We start from the raw sequence: 16,910 nt of genomic DNA, 5'->3' as shown, positions 1-16,910 counted from the left end.
GCAAAAAAGCCAGAGCCGGCCCTGACCTCACTCTGGGAGAGAGGTGTGGCTGCAGGTTGGGGTGGGGGGATGGGCTATAAATAGACTTCACCCACTTTCAGTTTTCTTTCTGTAAGTGGCTCCATGCTGGGAACACGTGCCAGGCTGAGAAGGTATAGTCAGTGATTCCTTCCTTCCTTGCTTCTGCTTCTGTTCTGCCCCAGGCTGTAACCGCTCCCCTGCTCCCTACCCCGGGGCCAAGTCCAGAGCCGGGACGGGTCGGGCTCTCAGGGCCGGGGTCACAGCTCCCAGGTCGGAGAGGGGCCCGGTGCCGGGCACTAGGGGCTGAGCTGTGGCTCTAAAGCAGCGCTGGGGAAGGCTCATTGGTTCGGGGGGCGGTGGGTAGGGGTTCATGCCCCTCTGAGAAGCAGGCGGGGGAGGTTTGGATTTTCATCAGTGAATGTCCGATTTCACCATCCCCGTGTGAACTGGGGACAAAATATTTCCAATTCCAGTGATAACAATCACCCTTTACAGAGGGGCCAAGTAAGGAAAACGCTGCTGGAGTCCCCCTGTCCGGTGTATAAAACACATCGCGGGTGTTAGCCGAGCTAGAGCAAGGGGGCCTTGCTTTCGATCGCTTTAACTCTGAATCTCAGCGTCTGCTGTCACGACATGATTCTTGTCGGGCCCCTCAATTTCACACCGCTGTGAACATCTACGTCAGTGGTGTACTGGTGACCCCTTTCACATAGCAAGCCTCTGAGTGCGACCCCCTCTTATAAATTAAAAACATCTTTTTATATATTTAAAACCATTATAAATGCTGGATGCAAAGCAGGGTTTGGGGTGGAGGCTGACAGCTCGCGACCCCCATGTAATAACCTCATGACCCCCTGAGAGGTCCCGACCCCCGGTTTGAGAACCCCGATCTACATGGATACAAATCTTAAAAAACTGCTTAAAAATACACCGCTATTACTCGTCGAAATTATAAAAACTGAATTCTGCCAAGCCTAGTGAAAAGTAAAACACAAGCAAGCCTCTGTGTGTGTGTGTGTGTGTGTGTGTGTGTGTGTGTGTGTGATATGCTACATCCACAGGGGGTGCATTTCCCTAGACAAACAATTTCTCTTTATCCTAGCATCCTTCCTCTTCCCCGTCAGAACATGCTCCTCTAGCCAGGAAAGGTCACTTCCCTTGTTGAATGAATGAACTAGTGATAAACTTCTTACCCTCTGTCACACAGCTCACCCCCACATGGCCAACCATGGTGCAACAGGCGAGTCCTGCCTCAGTTTCCCCTGCTGTTCCCAGGGCTGACTGAGTTGCCCATCCATTCTACCGTGGGTCAGACCGATGGTCCACTCTGCCCAGAAGAGGAGTGTTGTCTCATTCAAGCCTCTTCTGGGCATAATTTACTTATACAATTCCAGGCTTTGGTTGATCTCTTAAAATAAGGCAATTCACAACCCCCAAAGTAAGACAGATGAAAAGGCAGCAGTTCTCCATCCCTGCTCCAGGGACTGTCACGCAGGCATTCTACAAGGGTCTTCCCGCAGCGTTGCACTCCCCAGGCACCTGCGATCCCTACCCCTGTGGAGTGGAGTGTATTGAAAACTGTGTTAAAACTGGGATGTATCACTTTAAATTCTAGGGGTGTTCCTGGCCCTACTGGCAGGCTGGGGGCTCTGTAGGGAAGAGTCTGATCAGAGTCTGCAAAGAGCCAGCCTAGAACAAGGTGGGTGAGTTTAGCCCCTGGGCTGTGGGGTGCAGCCTGTTTTGTCTGTTGAGAAACAGTCAAATGAAAGAGTCCCATTCAATTACATCACGTAATGGCAGACAGTTAAAAAGGGACAATTTTAAAGTGCTTATATACACATGCTAGAAGTCTAACTAATAAGTTGGGTGAATTTGAGTGCCTCCTATTAAATGAGGATATTGATGTAATAGGCATTGCAGAAACTTGGTGGAATGAGAATAATCAGTGGGACAGTAATACCAGGGTACAAAATATATTGGAAGGACAGAACAGGTGGTGCTGGTGGGGGAGTGGCACTAGATGTGAAAGAAAGCGTAGAGGGAAATAAAGTAAAAATCTTAAATGAATCAAACGGCACCATAAAATCTCTATGGATAGAAATTCCATGCTTGAATGATACGACTATAGCAGTAGGGATATACTACTGACCACCTGACCAGGATGGAGACAGTGACTGTGAAATGCTCGGAGATTAGAGAGGCTATACAAATAAAAAAATCTGTTATAATGGGGGATTTCAACTATCCCCATAGTGACTGGGTACATGTCACCTCAGAACGGGGTGAAGAGATGAAGTTTCTTGACACCTTAAATGAAGCTTCTTGGAGCAGCTAGTTCTGGATCCCACAAGGGTGGAGGCAATTCTTGATTTAGTCCTAAGTGGAGCACAGGATCTGGTCCAAGAGGTGAATAGAGCTGAACTGCTTGGTAATAATGACAATAACATCATCAAATTTAACATTCGGGTGGGTGGGAGGGGAGGACACAAACCACAACAGCCCACCATGGTAGCATTTAATTTCAGAAAGTGGAACTACTCAGAAATGAGCAACTTAGTTAGAAATTAAAAGGCAAACTGCAAGGAAACTTTTTAAAGACATCATAATAGAGGCTCAATTTAAATGTGTACCCCAAATAAAAAACATAGTAAGAGGACCAAACAAATGCCACCATGGCTAGACAACAAAGTAAAAGAGGCAGTTAGAGGCAAAAAGGCATCCTTTAAAAAGTGGAAGTTAAATCCTATTGAGGAAAATAGAAAGGAACATAAACTCTGGCAAGTGAAGTGTAAAAATATCATTAGGAAGGCCAGAAAAGAATTTGAAGAACCGCTAGCCAAAGTCTTAAAAAGTAATAGCAAACATTTTTTTTTTAAGTACACCGGAAGCAGGAAGCTGCTAAACAACCAGTGAAGCCACTGGACGATCGAGATGATAAGGGAGCACTCAAAGACGATAAGGCCATTGCGGAGAAACTCAATGAATTCTTTGCATTGGTCTTCATGGCTCAGGGGATATGAGGGAAATTCCCAAACCTGAGCCATTCTTTTTAGGTGACAAATCTGAGGATGTCCCAGATTGAGGTGTCATTAGAAGAGGTTTTGGAACAAATTGATAAATTAAACAGTAATAAGTCACCAGGATCAGATGGTATTCACCCAAGAGTTCTGAAGGAACACAAATGTGAAATTGCAAAACTACTAACTGCAGTCTGTAACCTATCATTTAAATCAGCTTCGGTACAAGATGACTGGATAATGTGACACAATTTTTTTTAAAAGGCTCCAGAGGCGATCAGACACATAGATGAACATGATTTATTGGGGAAGAGTCAAAATGTTTTTTCTAAAGGGAAATCATGCCTCACCAATCTACTAGAATTCTTTGAGGGGGTCAACAAGCATGTGGACAAGGGTGATCCAGTGGATATAGTGTACTTAGATTTTCAGAAAGCCTTTGACAAGTTCCCTCACCAAAGGCTCTTACGCAAAGTAAGCTGTCATGGGATATGAGGGAAGGTCCTCTCATGGATTGGTAACTGGTTAAAAGATAGGAAACAAAGGGTAGGAAAAAATGGTCAGTTTTCAGAATGGAGAGGGGTAAAAAGTGGTGTTCCCCAGGGGTCTGTCCTGGGATCAGTGCTGTTCAACATAGTAATAAATGATCTGGAAAAAGGGTTAAACAGTGAGGTGGCAAAATTGGCAGATGTTACAAAACTACTCAAGATAGTTAAGTCCAAAGCAGAACTATGAAGAGCTACAAAAGGGATCTCACAAAACTGGGTGACAGGGCAACAAAATGGCAGATGAAATTCAAAATGGCAGATGAAATTAAATGTTGATAAATGCAAAGTAATGCACATTGGAAAACATAATCCCAACTATACATATAAAATGATGGGGTCTAAATTAGCTGTTACTGCTCAAGAAAGAGATTTTGGCGTCATTGTGGATAGTTCTCTGAAAACGTCCACTCAATGTGCAACAGCAGCCAAAAAAGCGAACAGAATGGTGGGAATCATTAAGAAAGGGATAGATAATAAGGCAGAAAATATCATATTGCCGCTATATAAATCCATGGTACACCCACATCTTCAATACTGTGTAAAGATGTGGTTGCCCATCTCAAAAAAGATATATTGGAATTGGAAAAGGTACAGAGCAGGGCAACAAAAATGATTAGGGGTATGGAACAACTTCTATATGACGAGATTAAAAAGACTGTGACATTTCAGCTTGGAAAAGACAACCAAGGAGGGATATGATAGAGGTCTATAAGATCATGACTGGTGTGGAGAAAGTAAATAGGGAAGTGTTATTTACTCCTTCTCATAACACAAAAACTAGGGGGCACTAAATAAAATTAGTCAGCAGGTTTATAATAAATATAGGGAAGTATTTCTTCACACAACGCACAGTCAACCTGTGGAACCCGTTGCCAGGGGATGTGGTGAAGGCCAAGACTATAATATGATTAAAAAAAGAACTAGATAAGTTCATGGAGGATAGGTCCATCAGTGGCTATCAGCCAGGATGGGCAGGGACGGTGTCCCTAGCCTCTGTTTGCCAGAAGCTGGGAATGGTCTGTTCTGTTCCTTCCCTCTGGGGCACCTGGCACTGGCCACTGTCAGAAGACAGGATACTGGGCTAGATGGACCTTTGGTCTGACCCAGTCTGGCTGTTCTTATGCTCTCTCCCTGTATTTGGTTCTTGCATGTTAAAGTTCTGGAGTCTAAGAATTAAACAGTGGGATGTTGCAATCTCCCAGTGAGAACTGACCAGTCTGTGTATATGCCAGGAATGTAACACTGAGCTCCTGGGGTTTGGCCTGCCCCTGAGCTGAGCCGATTCTTCCCCTTTACCTAGGGGCCCCTGCCTGAGTCTTTCCCCAGCGGGGTTCCCTGCCTCTGGCCAGCCTCATCCCATCAACTCTCGTCACTTCGTTCTCTGCCTCTGCTCTTCTCCAAGCAACTCCCAATTACTGCCCTTTCTCCAGCCTCGTGTGACACCCCCAGGAATGCCCTGTTCCTGCTTCCCATTCCTTGTCCTTCCCAGCTGCTGCCTGGCTCTTGGCAGAGCCCAGGTGCCCTCTCTCAGGCCCCATTGGAGGCAGCTAATGAGTCACAGGGGATCTGGACCCATTCCCTCTTAGTGGGGCCCCCTGTGACATCCTCCCTCATGGGAGGAGCTCCCTGTAAAAATCTGCAAGCCTACCTGTACAGGGGTCCAGTCACCACAGCTGCACTTCCTTGTGGCTGGGTCTGGGAACTGGCTTTTGGCCGGCCTTCCCTTTCCCTCGGTTGCTTGCGCAGGGGCCCCTCTCTCTCCGTGACTCAGGGTGCTCCCTCTTCATGACTCAGGCCACTTTGCCGGTGGCCAGACGGGAAACCCAGGCCCTCCCTCTACACTGCTGGAAGCCCATGGACCCTGTACCCAGCAGCCCAGGTCGGCACAGTCACACTCCTTGCTGCTGTTTCCCTGGGCTACCTCCTACCTACCTAGCAGGCTCTCTTGGGCTTTCTTCCCCATGACGTCTCTGGGCTGACGCTTCTTTCAGGGCTAGGATCCCAGGGCTCATCCTCCCTGGGTTCCCTCTACATGACCTCTCTGCTCCCAGAGCGTGGCTGCCCTGCAGCCCTCCTGTTTTTTGATGCAGCAGCCTCATCCCACGAGGCTATGACCGCCCCTTTCTTCATTCATTTTTAGCCAGGAGCTTGGGTTTTTTTATATCCTTTCACTCAGCCTAGTAATTTCCCTGACATTCTTGCCAGTCCCTTTAAGAAAAACCTTCGGATTTCCGGTGTGACACTCTGTACCTCAAAGTAGTATCCTGGCTGGTGGGTTTGGAGGGCTCAGTGGTCCCACAGTCCCGGTTGCACCCCAGGAACCCCATCACACTTGGCCGACTCCATTTTTCACAAAGCAACTTTCTTTCCATCGAATATGGCCCCCCAATGCCATAGAATGTGATCAACTGTTTCTTTGGTTCTGGGCACATTACTCAGCCTGTTTTTCTGTCGTTTTCATAAGTTTAGCTTCTCATTTAAGGCACAATGGCCTGTTGATGCCCTAAAAATGGCGACTTCACTTTTTCTGTCAAGACTGCGGAGTATAGCATTATCTGCCATTTTTCTGTGCACCCATCGTAGACCCTGTGGCCCCACCCTGGCATGTAAGGGGTTAATAGAGGCCTAGGGAGGCTGTGTGGGGAAGCAGCCAAATGGGAGAGATGCTGTGAGGAGCAGCCAATGGGAGAGAGGCTGTGTGGGGAAGCAGCCAATGAGGGAGAGGGCTCCAGGCACCAGCGTTCCAAGCATGTGCTTAGGGCAGCCCTTTTCAAGGGGTGGCATTCCGGCTGTTTTTTTGTTGTTGCTTGGGGCGATTTTACAGCCTGTGGGGCACGTTTTCAGGCCTTTCTCCATGACGCTGAGGGCTAGAAACTTCCTTTAATTTTTAAACCAAAGCCGAGATTCTCCCATACTCACTTGTCTCTAGGAGCTGGGACTCCGCATAAAACGTCAAATATCATCAGAGTTAGCGCTCTGGTGTGCAGGCCACCTGAGGATCAGCTCCTCCCCCCCCCCCCAGCACCTCCCATCTGCCCGTGATCAGCTGTTCAGTGGTGTGCAGAGGGTGCTGGGGGAGGGGGAGGACGGGGCAAGCTCTGGGGAGGGCTGGGTTGGGAAGAGGCGGGTTCTGGGGCAGAGCAGGGGTCGAGCCCCCCCCAGGAAATCAGAAAGTTGGTGCCTCGGCGCTCAGGACTGGGAGGTTAATAGAGAACTGAGTTGTCAGAAGCAGGGTGGCTTTGGGGGTGGAGCAAAGAGCAAGACACATGACTCAAAGGGTTGCCAGCTAATATTGCATCAATAGCCCAAAGTTACTAGCCCAATCTATTTATGGAAACAGGGTGTTTTTTTAGCAACACTTTGGTCTATTTAGCGGCACCCAGGTTGTTTTGGTTGTCAGCGCTTCTCTCTCTCTTGTTTCCAACAGGGAGTAATATGGGACTGGACTAGGAACTATGCTACAGAGAACGGAGAGGTGAGCGTAATTGTATGAATTAAGCGGCAAAGCCCAAGCAGATGGTGGAGAGCAGGGCCGGCTCTACGCACCAGCGTTCCAAGCGGCACTTTTCAACGGGCAGCATTCCTCTGAGCTCAAGGATGGGGGACTGGGTGTATAGCAGGCCTGGGTCCTCCCACTTGCCACTGGGGAAGTGGATGGACAGTTGGCCATACTACACCCTGAAAGGGGGCGGAACAGGGTGACACAACCAGAGGGACGTGACATGAAGAGGACATCACGGTCCCTGGAGTGATGCAGGTCTGGGAGCAGATGTGATGGTGGGTGAAGCACCATTGGGAGAGGATGCACTGACCTGCGGAGCTAATCCCCAAGATGGCCAGCAGGAGGTGCCAGTAGTGAGTCACACCCCGTCACAGAGCCTTTGTCCTTTTCTTTCCTTAGTCCATAATTCTTGCCTTTCCTTCACAAGTGCCCCCATGAGCACGCTTTTAAATTCTTGTCTACTTAAGACAGGGGTGGGCAAACTTTTTGGCCCGAGGGCCACATCGGCATTGCGCAACTGTATGGAGGCCGAGTAGGGAAGGCTGTGCCTCCCCAAACAGCCTGCCCCCTATCCGCCCCGTCCCACTTCCCGCCCCCGACTGCCCCCCTCAGAACCCCCAACCCATCCAACCCCCCTGTTCCTTGTCCCCTGACCGCCCCCTCCTGGGACCCCCACCCCCTATCCAACCGCCCTCTGCTCCTCGTCCCCTGACCACCCCCTCCTGGGACCCCCCCACCCCTAACTGCCCCCGGGATCCCACCCCCTTATCCAACCCTCCCTGTCCCATGACTGCCCTCCCGACCCCTATCCACATTCCCGCCCCCTGACAGGCCCCTCGGGACTCTCACTCCCAACCCTCCCTGTTTCCCAACCCCTGACCGCCCCCCCCCAGAACCTCCACCCCATCCAATCGCACCCTCCTCCCTGACTGCCTCCCAGGACCCCCTGTTCCCTTACCCAACCCCCCAGCTCCCTGCCTCCTTACCAGCAGCAGGAGCTCGCAGCCGCGACACCCGGCCAGAGCCAGCTGCGCTCCCCACGCTGCCCAGCGGGAGCGGCGGGCCAGAGCTCGGCCCGTGCGGTGGCGTGGCTGCGGGGGCAAGGGGGCAGCAGGGGAGGGGCTGGAAACTAGGCTCCCTGGCCGGGAGCTCAGGGATCGGGCAGGACGGTCCCGCGGGCCAGATGGGAGAGAGGCTGTAGCACGTTTTGCTGCTTTGTCACTTCCAGCTATTCGGAGATGCGGGAACGTTATTTCACTTATGTCATTTCTGCTTTCCAGAGTCCCTGTTTCGTTTGTCCTTCTGCCTGACAAGGAATCAGAGCAAATTACAGCTGTAGCCAGCTGCACATCTCTAATCCAGGTTATGCCAACAGTATCCCCAGTAGTGCAGCCGCCAGGATGGTCACATAAGTCGATCGCCTTTTAGATTTCTGGACACCAAGGCTAGGAACACAGATGACTGTTCCCGCTCTACCCGTCCTGTTATCTCTGCGTCCATCTCTTCAGACGTCAGCCCCCTTCTGCTACAAACTTCCTTTCTTTATACCACCAGCCTGCTCCAGCCCAGCTGGGCTTCAGGATGAATTAAGACTGGGTCTCCTTCCAGGGGCAGCCAGGTAACATATTTGGCCTCCCAGGCCCATATGAACCACTCCAGGGCCTGTGTGGAGCACTCAACCCATCACACCCCTTCATTCTCTTCCTGCAGATCCCCCCGCACACCTCCTTTTGCTCTGATACCTGCAGTTCAGCTGCCAGTGCACTGAGCCCGCTGCCGATCACGCTGCCCAATAGTGTCTCCTTATCTGCTGCCTGTTGTCTTAGACGTAGGTTGTCAGCTCAGAGTCAGGACAGTCGTTTTGTTCAGTGGGGTCCTGGACCATGACTTCGGCTCCTGAGCACTACCGTAATACACCTAATAGATCATGTACAGCGCCTAGCACAGTGGAGTTCTGGTCCATGAGTCAGGTGCCTGAGCACTACCGTAATACACCTAATAGATAATAATTATTATAATGAATAATAATGTAAGCAGAGTCAGGATGAGGTCTACCCCAACATTTGGTGGTGAGCTGTGGAAAAGGACTTCAGGGGCTGATCTCGTTTGCATGGGCACACCCACCCTGCCTAGCATGAAGGGACTGCTTGCCCAAATGGTCACTCTGGCTGCTGTGGGACCCCCAGTCTCTTTGTTTTCGGGGCAGGAGTAATAAAGTGTTGTTATCCTGGTTATGGAATCAAGGACGGTAGACTTGTACTTGGCATTTTATGACGGACGCCCTCAACTAAGTAGCTTTCAGTAGGCAGGGGACATGGGTTCCAAAGGCTAGTGAATGGGGAGAGGTATTGTGAGTAGTGTTGGTTGCCTGTGAAGGTTCTAAACATCACTTTGATCTTTCTTTTTCTCAACTGTATAATAGCAGAGCTAATTTTGACTCTCTATAAGGAGTCTTATTACATGTTGCAGAGCTCAAATCACTGATTACTAGGTGTAAGCATTAGACTTACTTTGGGCGAGTGGTTCTGAGTGCAACATTAGGGCCTCCCTGCTAACAGCTGAAGTCAGTAAAGAGCTGACCTTACTAAGAGCTGAAATCACCGAGAGCTGTGTTAAGTGTGTGGGGGGGCTGAAGGCACATTTGTGAGCGGCTAGCAGGACGGCTAGCGGAGTGGTAGGGCTAGCAGGACGGCTGGTGGTGAAGACTGCAGCAGAACCCCGTGGAGAGGTGTGGTAATTGGCCATTGACTGGAGCAGGTAAGTTGCCCCCATACCTTCCCCCCACTTCTACCCAGGCTGGGAGGTAAACTCTGCAGATGAGCTTGTGAACTCTGAGGTTGCACTGAGCAAGGACAGAAACTGTGGGAGGGGTGACTGTTGGGTTGCTGGACTTGAGACCCTGAGGGAAAAAGGACACTGTTTTGAGTCGGTTTTGCATTGCGTTATTGAAACAGAACCCCTAGATACTGAACCTGGCCCTTGTTGCTGCCAACTCTGGCGGGCAGAAGGGTTACAATAATATACACCCTTTCTGATGGACACATCGCTGCTGCTCCACCTCAGACAATGAGCCCCAGCAGCCTGAATCGTATCTCTGCAAATGCAAATTTGTGGCAAAACTTCAGTGCTCTGGTCAGATCCCAGCTGGGGTCAATTGGCCATCGCTCCATTGGGGTCAATGGGGAGCCTCCAATCTGAAAGTCAGGAAACAGGCTCCACAGCTTTTAATCTGGCCAGACAACAAGGGGACCCCGAAGGGACACGAATCCTACTGCAGGGCTCACCCCAGGCACGGCTGAGCACCCCGACCACCAGTGAAATCGGGGGGAGATGCGGGAGCCCATCTCCCACCTGGAGACGTTGGGAACCCTCAGAACGGTTAGGCCAGCTGGTGTCGGTGCACTGGCTGGTCTCATTCATGCCCGGGTCTAGCCCACGAGTCTGGTGTTTGTCTTGCAGATGAATGTGGGTTCACTCCTCTTCCCAGTCCATGCTGCTTCCCCTCTTGATTCTCCACTTTGCCGTGGCAGGTGAGTGACATCGGGGCCCCAGTAATGGGGGGAGAGTGGCGTGTTTATACAGAGAGAGATTGTGGAGCTTGGGGAATGGGATGCTATAGGGGTAGGGACTGTCTCTCGCTGTGTCTGGGCAGCGCCTGACACAATGGGGCCCTGATCTCAGCTGGGGCAGGGACAGTCTCTCGCTGTGTCTGGGCAGTGCCTGGCAAGATGGGGCCCAGATCTCACTTGGACTCCAGATGCTCCTGTGACATAAATAATAAATTACATCCATAATGCTACATTAGAGAACATTGTTAAGCTTGCAAAGTCGCACTCAAGGGGTATGAAATGCCAGAGTTAAGGTCACCCCGTGCAGCCATATCTCTGCCCCTTTGTGCATCTGAATCATGACACAGCCTTTAATGGCAGGATAAAGCACTGCCACTGGCCCCCTGCCTCATTCCACGCACACGGTGACATGCTCACTTAATGGGCAGCTATTCAATACTTGGTTTAATCCTCCCTGGGCCAGGTGTGGCCCCAGGCCTGTTCCACTGCCGGCTATTGGAAGGCTGGAGACAGGATTGTTTACTTCCTCGTGGGCTTTTCTGTGGCGTTTCCTCACTGTAGCATCTCATTCCTTCGTTCACGGCATCTTCCCAACACACCAGCAAGGTGCGGGGGTGGTGTCATTATCCACATTTTACAGCTCAGGCCCTGGGAGATCACGGTGCACCGCTTTGGGGGCCCTCGTGTGAGACGCCGGAAGCTGAGTTTGCAGAGTACTTAGCACTGCTGTTTTGGCCTGAGTGGCTCGCCGAGCTCCAGGGCCTGGCAGGGTCGTTCCCGTGAAGGGGAAGCGATAGTGTGAGTGAGCTTTGTTCTCAGTGGACTCTCATTCCTTCCCAGGTAGCATCCCCCCCGTCCTGTTCCCCGGAGCACAGAAGAAACAAACAGCAGGAAGCTGTTCCCTGGCTCTGAAATCCCCACGCCTGCCCCTCCAGTGAGCCCTGTGCTCACACAGCTCTGTCTCTCTGCTTCCTCCCATGGTCCTGCTGGCAACTCCTGGCTTCCTGCCTGCCATACACACAGCCATGCACAATCTCCTCACCCCTGTGTTTGCACCCAGGGAAACGTCTCAGCCCACACTGCTTCGCTCTGAGCCTCCATGGGCCTTGCGCGGTAACTTCCTTTGCATGCAACTCTCTCTGCACCGTATACACCTGAGGGAATTCTGCGCCACTATGCATGCGCAGAATTAATGTCTGGTGCAGAATATCCCCCTCCCCCCCCGAAAATACATTCTGCTTGAGAAGCGCTGCAGTTCCACCTTTCACCCACCAGAAGCTGCTGTGGCGCCAGAACCGCCAGCAGCAGGAACGCAGCCGGCTGTTCAGAATGTATTTTCTGTGTGTGTGTGGGGGAAATTCTGTGCGTGTGCAGTGGTGCAGAATTCCCCCAGGAGTAACCATAGCAGGGCTTGATTGCTCCTTCCACTGAGCCTGAAGTAGGGAGCTTGGGGCAGCCACTGGCTTTGACCAGTGATTATCTTTGGATCAAATACTCCACTGAGAGCAGCTGTCAGCACGTTCCACATAACAATATGTTCAAAGCACAGGTCCTGTTGACTTCAATTGCAGCTGTGAGCTCTCAGCCCTTCTACAGATCAGGCCCCAGGCTCTCAAGTCAGGCATACAGAAAATCAGGAATGTGCAGTTATTGTCCAGCTGTGAAAATTTTGGTATAAGTGACATGCCCAGCATCACAGAGGAACTCGGTGGCAGAGGCAGGGATAGACTGCAGCTCTCTAGGGCAGCAACCAAACCATGAGACCCTCTTCCTGCAGTCTCCTACCCTGTTCATTAAACACCTCCCAACTTCTGCAAAAAAACGAGGCAGGGGTGCTACAGATGACTCTCCTTCACTACACACCCGATTGATCCCCAGAGCAGGTCTCTCCCATGCATTGAATGAGGGGCAGCCAGCACCGCAGACCTTCCATTGCTTTGTGTTCCAGCCCCGTACTCGGAGGCCTGACTGGAGGTTAGTGTGAACAGCTGGGTGACCCTGACCTGTTGTGCCAGGAGCGGGTACCCCGAGGCCTCAATCCTGTGGCTGGGCGGAGCTTGGAACAACATGCTGGTGGAGAGCGACACCAGCCTGTGGAGAGACCCCAGCAGGCTCTGTGACGTGAGCAGCCAAATCCTCCTGCCCAGGGCAGGGGGCAACAACTACACCTGGGGCTCTGGGGAAAAAACAGCATGTGATTAAAGATTATCTAATAAAAGGACAGAGTTAAGGTTACACGGGCAACCTTAATACAGGCATTTCCTAACTTCTGAGGGCTGAACTTTGCATCCGTAACATCTTTGAATGTAGCTGTTTTGTGTGTAATAATAGTTACTGGTGAAAAAAGCACAAGGAGGTTTGGAAGGGGTCTAGCACTTCAGCTTCATGGCATCTCACCAGCCACTCACAGATTGGGGTCAGGAAGGAAATTCCTCCTCTGAGCAAGTAATAACTGCCCACTGCAGGGTCATATGCCTCCTCTGAAGCATGGGGATAGGATGTCGGTCTATATGGCCCTTGGGTCTGCACCAATCCAGCCTTCTCGTCATGCAGCGCCCCCTGCTGCGAGAGGCCAGGATTGGAGTAGCTTGTATTTGTCACACACACACACAAGGAACCCACTGACTCCTGTGCTTTTTGCTCTGCACAGAAACCTCAGCACCAGATGTTGTAGCTCAGTTTGGGGGAGACGTCACCCTGAGCTGCCTCTTCCCGTCCCCGCCCGGGATGAACCTCCAGCGCCTGACCCTCACCTGGCAGAAGGAACGGGCGGGGGCAGGGGACCTGGTAGTTCATAGTTACTATTACGGGAAGGAGCAGCTGGAGAGACAGGACGAGGCTTATAGGAACCGGACCCAGCTGGATCCAGAGGGGCTGGCCCAGGGGAACGCGTCCCTGACACTGAGGGGCGTCCGCATCCAGGACGAGGGCGTCTATCTCTGCCACATCACCTCGGAGCAGGGCAAGATTTCAGAAAGGAGACAGGTTAAAGTGATGGGTAAGCAGGCATCTCCTGGGGAGTGTGAGGCGCCATCCCAGCCCCATTGAAATCAGTGGCCAAACTGCCTGTGACTCCCCTGGGGCCGGGCAGCCAGCGCCACAGACCTTCCATTGCTTTGTGTTCCAGCCCCGTACTCGGAGGCCCGACTGGAGGTTAGCGTGAGCAGCCAGGTAACCCTGACCTGCTGTGCAGAGGGCGGGTACCCTGAGGCCTCCGTGCTGTGGCTGGACGGAGCCGGGAACAACGTGACGGCAGAGAGCGACACCAGGCTGCAGAGAGACCCCAGTGGGCTCTGTGATGTGAGCAGCCGAATCCTCCTGCCCAGGGGAGAAAGCGGCAACTACACCTGCCTCTTGGAGAGCCCCGGACAGCCCCGCATCATCCGACACTTGAGCGTCTCCTGCAGCCCAGGTACCCGGGCTGGAGAGGGCCCTGGTGCACACGCCGATGGGCTCACTCAGACCTGCCGACTGCCCGGCGTGTGCCTGTCGTCTGTGGCTTTTTGGCCCCTTCTCCAGGCGATCCTCCCTCCCCTGCGCTCTATGGCGAAATCCCCATCTGATTGGCCGCCTTCCTCACTCCTCCCCCCTCTTGGGGGGGAAGGGCAGCCAATCGGAGCTGCCTGATCCCTCCACATATTCTTAGGCCAGAAGGGATCCTGTGAGCACCTAGTGCGACCCCTGCAGTCCCCCGGCCATGGGACTGCCCTGAATTAATTCCTGTTTGAACCAGGGCAGGAGGCAGAGGTGTGGGGGGCAGTGGGTGGGTCCAAAGCAGAGGTGGGGGGGAGCACAAGCCACAGATCTCCCAGCTCACCCCCATGTTCTCTTTCTACAGATAACTGTACTAACAACCTGTGCCTGCTTATCGCCCTGCCCCTGACAGTGCTGCTGGGTGTTCTGGGAATTGCCTGGTGCTTCCTAAGGCGTCGGTTCTCGCGGCGTTCGCTGCAAACATAGTGTGACCCAGGTAATGTGAGCTGCTTCTCTGTGTCTCTGTCCCCCCTCTGTCCGGGTGTACGTCCTTTGAGGCAGGGCCTGTCTCTCGTAACAGGACGCTCGTGCGAGGCTGTAGAGAAACAACAGTCCTTAATAGAGACTGGGGCTCTGGTTCAGGGTGTGTTAGGTGTCATCTACTGATGGTCTCTATAATAACCTACTACAGTTCCAAAGTGACTCCTTTATTTTCTTACATGGAGTGAAGTGCTAATTGGACTGACTGCTTTAGCTCCACACACAGGAAAACAGCCTTCTACTGTTGCCAGCTAGTGGAGTGACTCCTTTAGCTCCACCTAGAATATAAGTGTGCTAGCTAGATGTCCATGAGCCCCTGTGAAATCCCGGGTGCCTCTATCTCTTTGAAAGACGCATTTTCTTTCTGCTCAGATAAATCCAGAGCTGCTAAAATCCATCTATGGGGAGCGCTCAGGTTTTGCTCCCTGTGTTGGGCGGCCGTATGACTTGATGAGCCTGCACATGTCCCAGTAGCCACAGTCCTTTGGCAAGTGTCCTGTTCATGTCGGACGTCTTCCAGGATAGTCCTGGCTTCCTAACTCCCAGCAAGGCGGGTACGATGCCTCCCATGTAACAAGGGTCACACGCACACGCGCACACACACACACACACACGCAAAACTTTTCAGCCAAAACTTTTTTTCCAGTGAAACCCACGGCTTCAGCAGCTGTCCGAGGTTTTGTGAACTCCGGCCGGTTTTGCTGACTTGTTTGTTTCAGGAAGAAAAATAAAAAAATGGAAATGTCCCCGTCTTTTTGGTTCACAACAACTTTCCCTTTCAAACCTTCCTTGTAGAAAGCCCAGGTCCAAAACCAGCCCCAAGGAAACACTTTGAGTTTGTCTGAAGGTTTTAGACCCCAAACTATTTGTTTTTTAACTTTTTGCAGAAAATTTCAGAACCGTTCGGTTCCCCCCCAAACTTGTCGAAATCGCCAAAGAACCAAAAAACCCGTTATTTGTCCAGCTCTGCCTCTGTATGGGCCACTTAACCCTTAGAGCACCGGGGAATATTGTACTGAGCCCCGGTAAGCTGCACTGAGGACCGGAAGCCAGCTGGCCCTGTGCTGCGCTCTCGATCTCTCTTAGCAATGGAGCAGGGCTGTCTGTTGGGAAGGAGATTGCGTGGGTCCCGTTTGCAGTTGCTCTGCAGCCATTTTATGCCAGCTAAGCTGCTGCCCGTGTCCGCTCCCCTGGGGACTGCCCTGATCTGCACCAGCCATGCACCCTCCCCCGGTGTAGGGAGCAAGGGGATATGAGGGGGTTTGCATGGCAGGGAAGGGGCATGACCAGGGTGATTCTGCTCCCCTGCAAAGCCTCATAGGACCTGCTGAAGTAGGGAAGGGCAACTTGGAGCAGCCTTCGCAGTTGCTGTAGTCTGCAACAGGGTTACCCCTGCTCTGGGGCCCTGCACTGGGGTGAAGCTGGTGTCCCTAGAGGAGTCAGAGTGGATGTGATGGTGGTGACGCTGGAGGTAGGATTAGAAATTCAGCCCTCTGCTAAATGGGACTGAGCCCCCCCCATCTTGGCCCGCCACCCGGCTATTCCCTTCACATCACTTTAATACCTAGATCTTTTGTGGTTTCTCTTGAACAGGGTCGTTTCTGTGCCCCGGGGCCGTTTTGATCCGTGCGGGTGCCCCCAGCGACGTGGCAGCTAATGGAAACTAAAGTGCGGGGACGTTACAATAAATGGACCTGTTTTCAGTGTAAAGCGACGTCTCTTCTTCACTGTGTGCGCTGACACAAATCCACAACCCCAGGCAGGCTCGACGTTGGGCCGCTGTAAACCTGCACAGCCCACCCGGCTGCAGCGAGTGACGCCAGCTGGGGATCTGCCCCCATTGGCTCCAGGAGAACGATGGCCGATCGAGGCCCACTGGGATCTGGCTCTGTTGAGTATATAAATCACACACGCAGGAGGAGGTGGGACTTGTACCGTGTCCTTCAGCTTCATATGCTAAGGATTCTTGCCGGCAAGTTAAAGAAGTATGGGCTGGATGAATGGACTATAAGGTGGATAGAAAGCTGGCTAGATCGTCGGGCTCAACGGGTAGTGATCAATGGCTCCATGTCTAGTTGGCAGCCGGTTTCAAGTGGAGTGCCCCAGGGGTCGGTCCTGGGGCCGGTTTTGTTCAATATCTTCATTAATGATCTGGAGAATAGCGTGGACTGCAGCTTCAGCAAGTTTGCAGATGACACTAAGCTGGGAGGAGTGGTAGATATGCTGGAGGGTAGGGATA

At 52.1% G+C, this 16,910-nt stretch overlaps 1 protein-coding gene across 1 annotated transcript in view; it reads left to right on the top strand.

Moving 5' to 3' along the window:
* LOC113407869 (CD276 antigen-like) overlaps nt 1–14,617 on the top strand; it is a 21,368-nt gene extending 6,751 nt beyond the window's left edge. The window contains exons 2-4 of the mRNA XM_026658557.1: nt 13,308–13,655; nt 13,785–14,069; nt 14,496–14,617. Of these exons, the coding sequence (XP_026514342.1) occupies nt 13,308–13,655; nt 13,785–14,069; nt 14,496–14,617 (755 nt within the window). The remainder of the gene's footprint in view (nt 1–13,307; nt 13,656–13,784; nt 14,070–14,495) is intronic.
* The last annotated feature ends 2,293 nt before the right edge of the window (nt 14,618–16,910 follow it).

Source organism: Terrapene carolina, unplaced genomic scaffold (assembly GCF_002925995.2).
Source record: "Terrapene carolina triunguis isolate 2854851 unplaced genomic scaffold, T_m_triunguis-2.0 Scaffold461, whole genome shotgun sequence".
Classification (NCBI taxonomy): Eukaryota; Metazoa; Chordata; order Testudines; family Emydidae; genus Terrapene; species Terrapene triunguis.
Note: the sequence above shows the minus strand (reverse complement) of the source record. Positions and strands in the feature narration are given on the sequence as shown.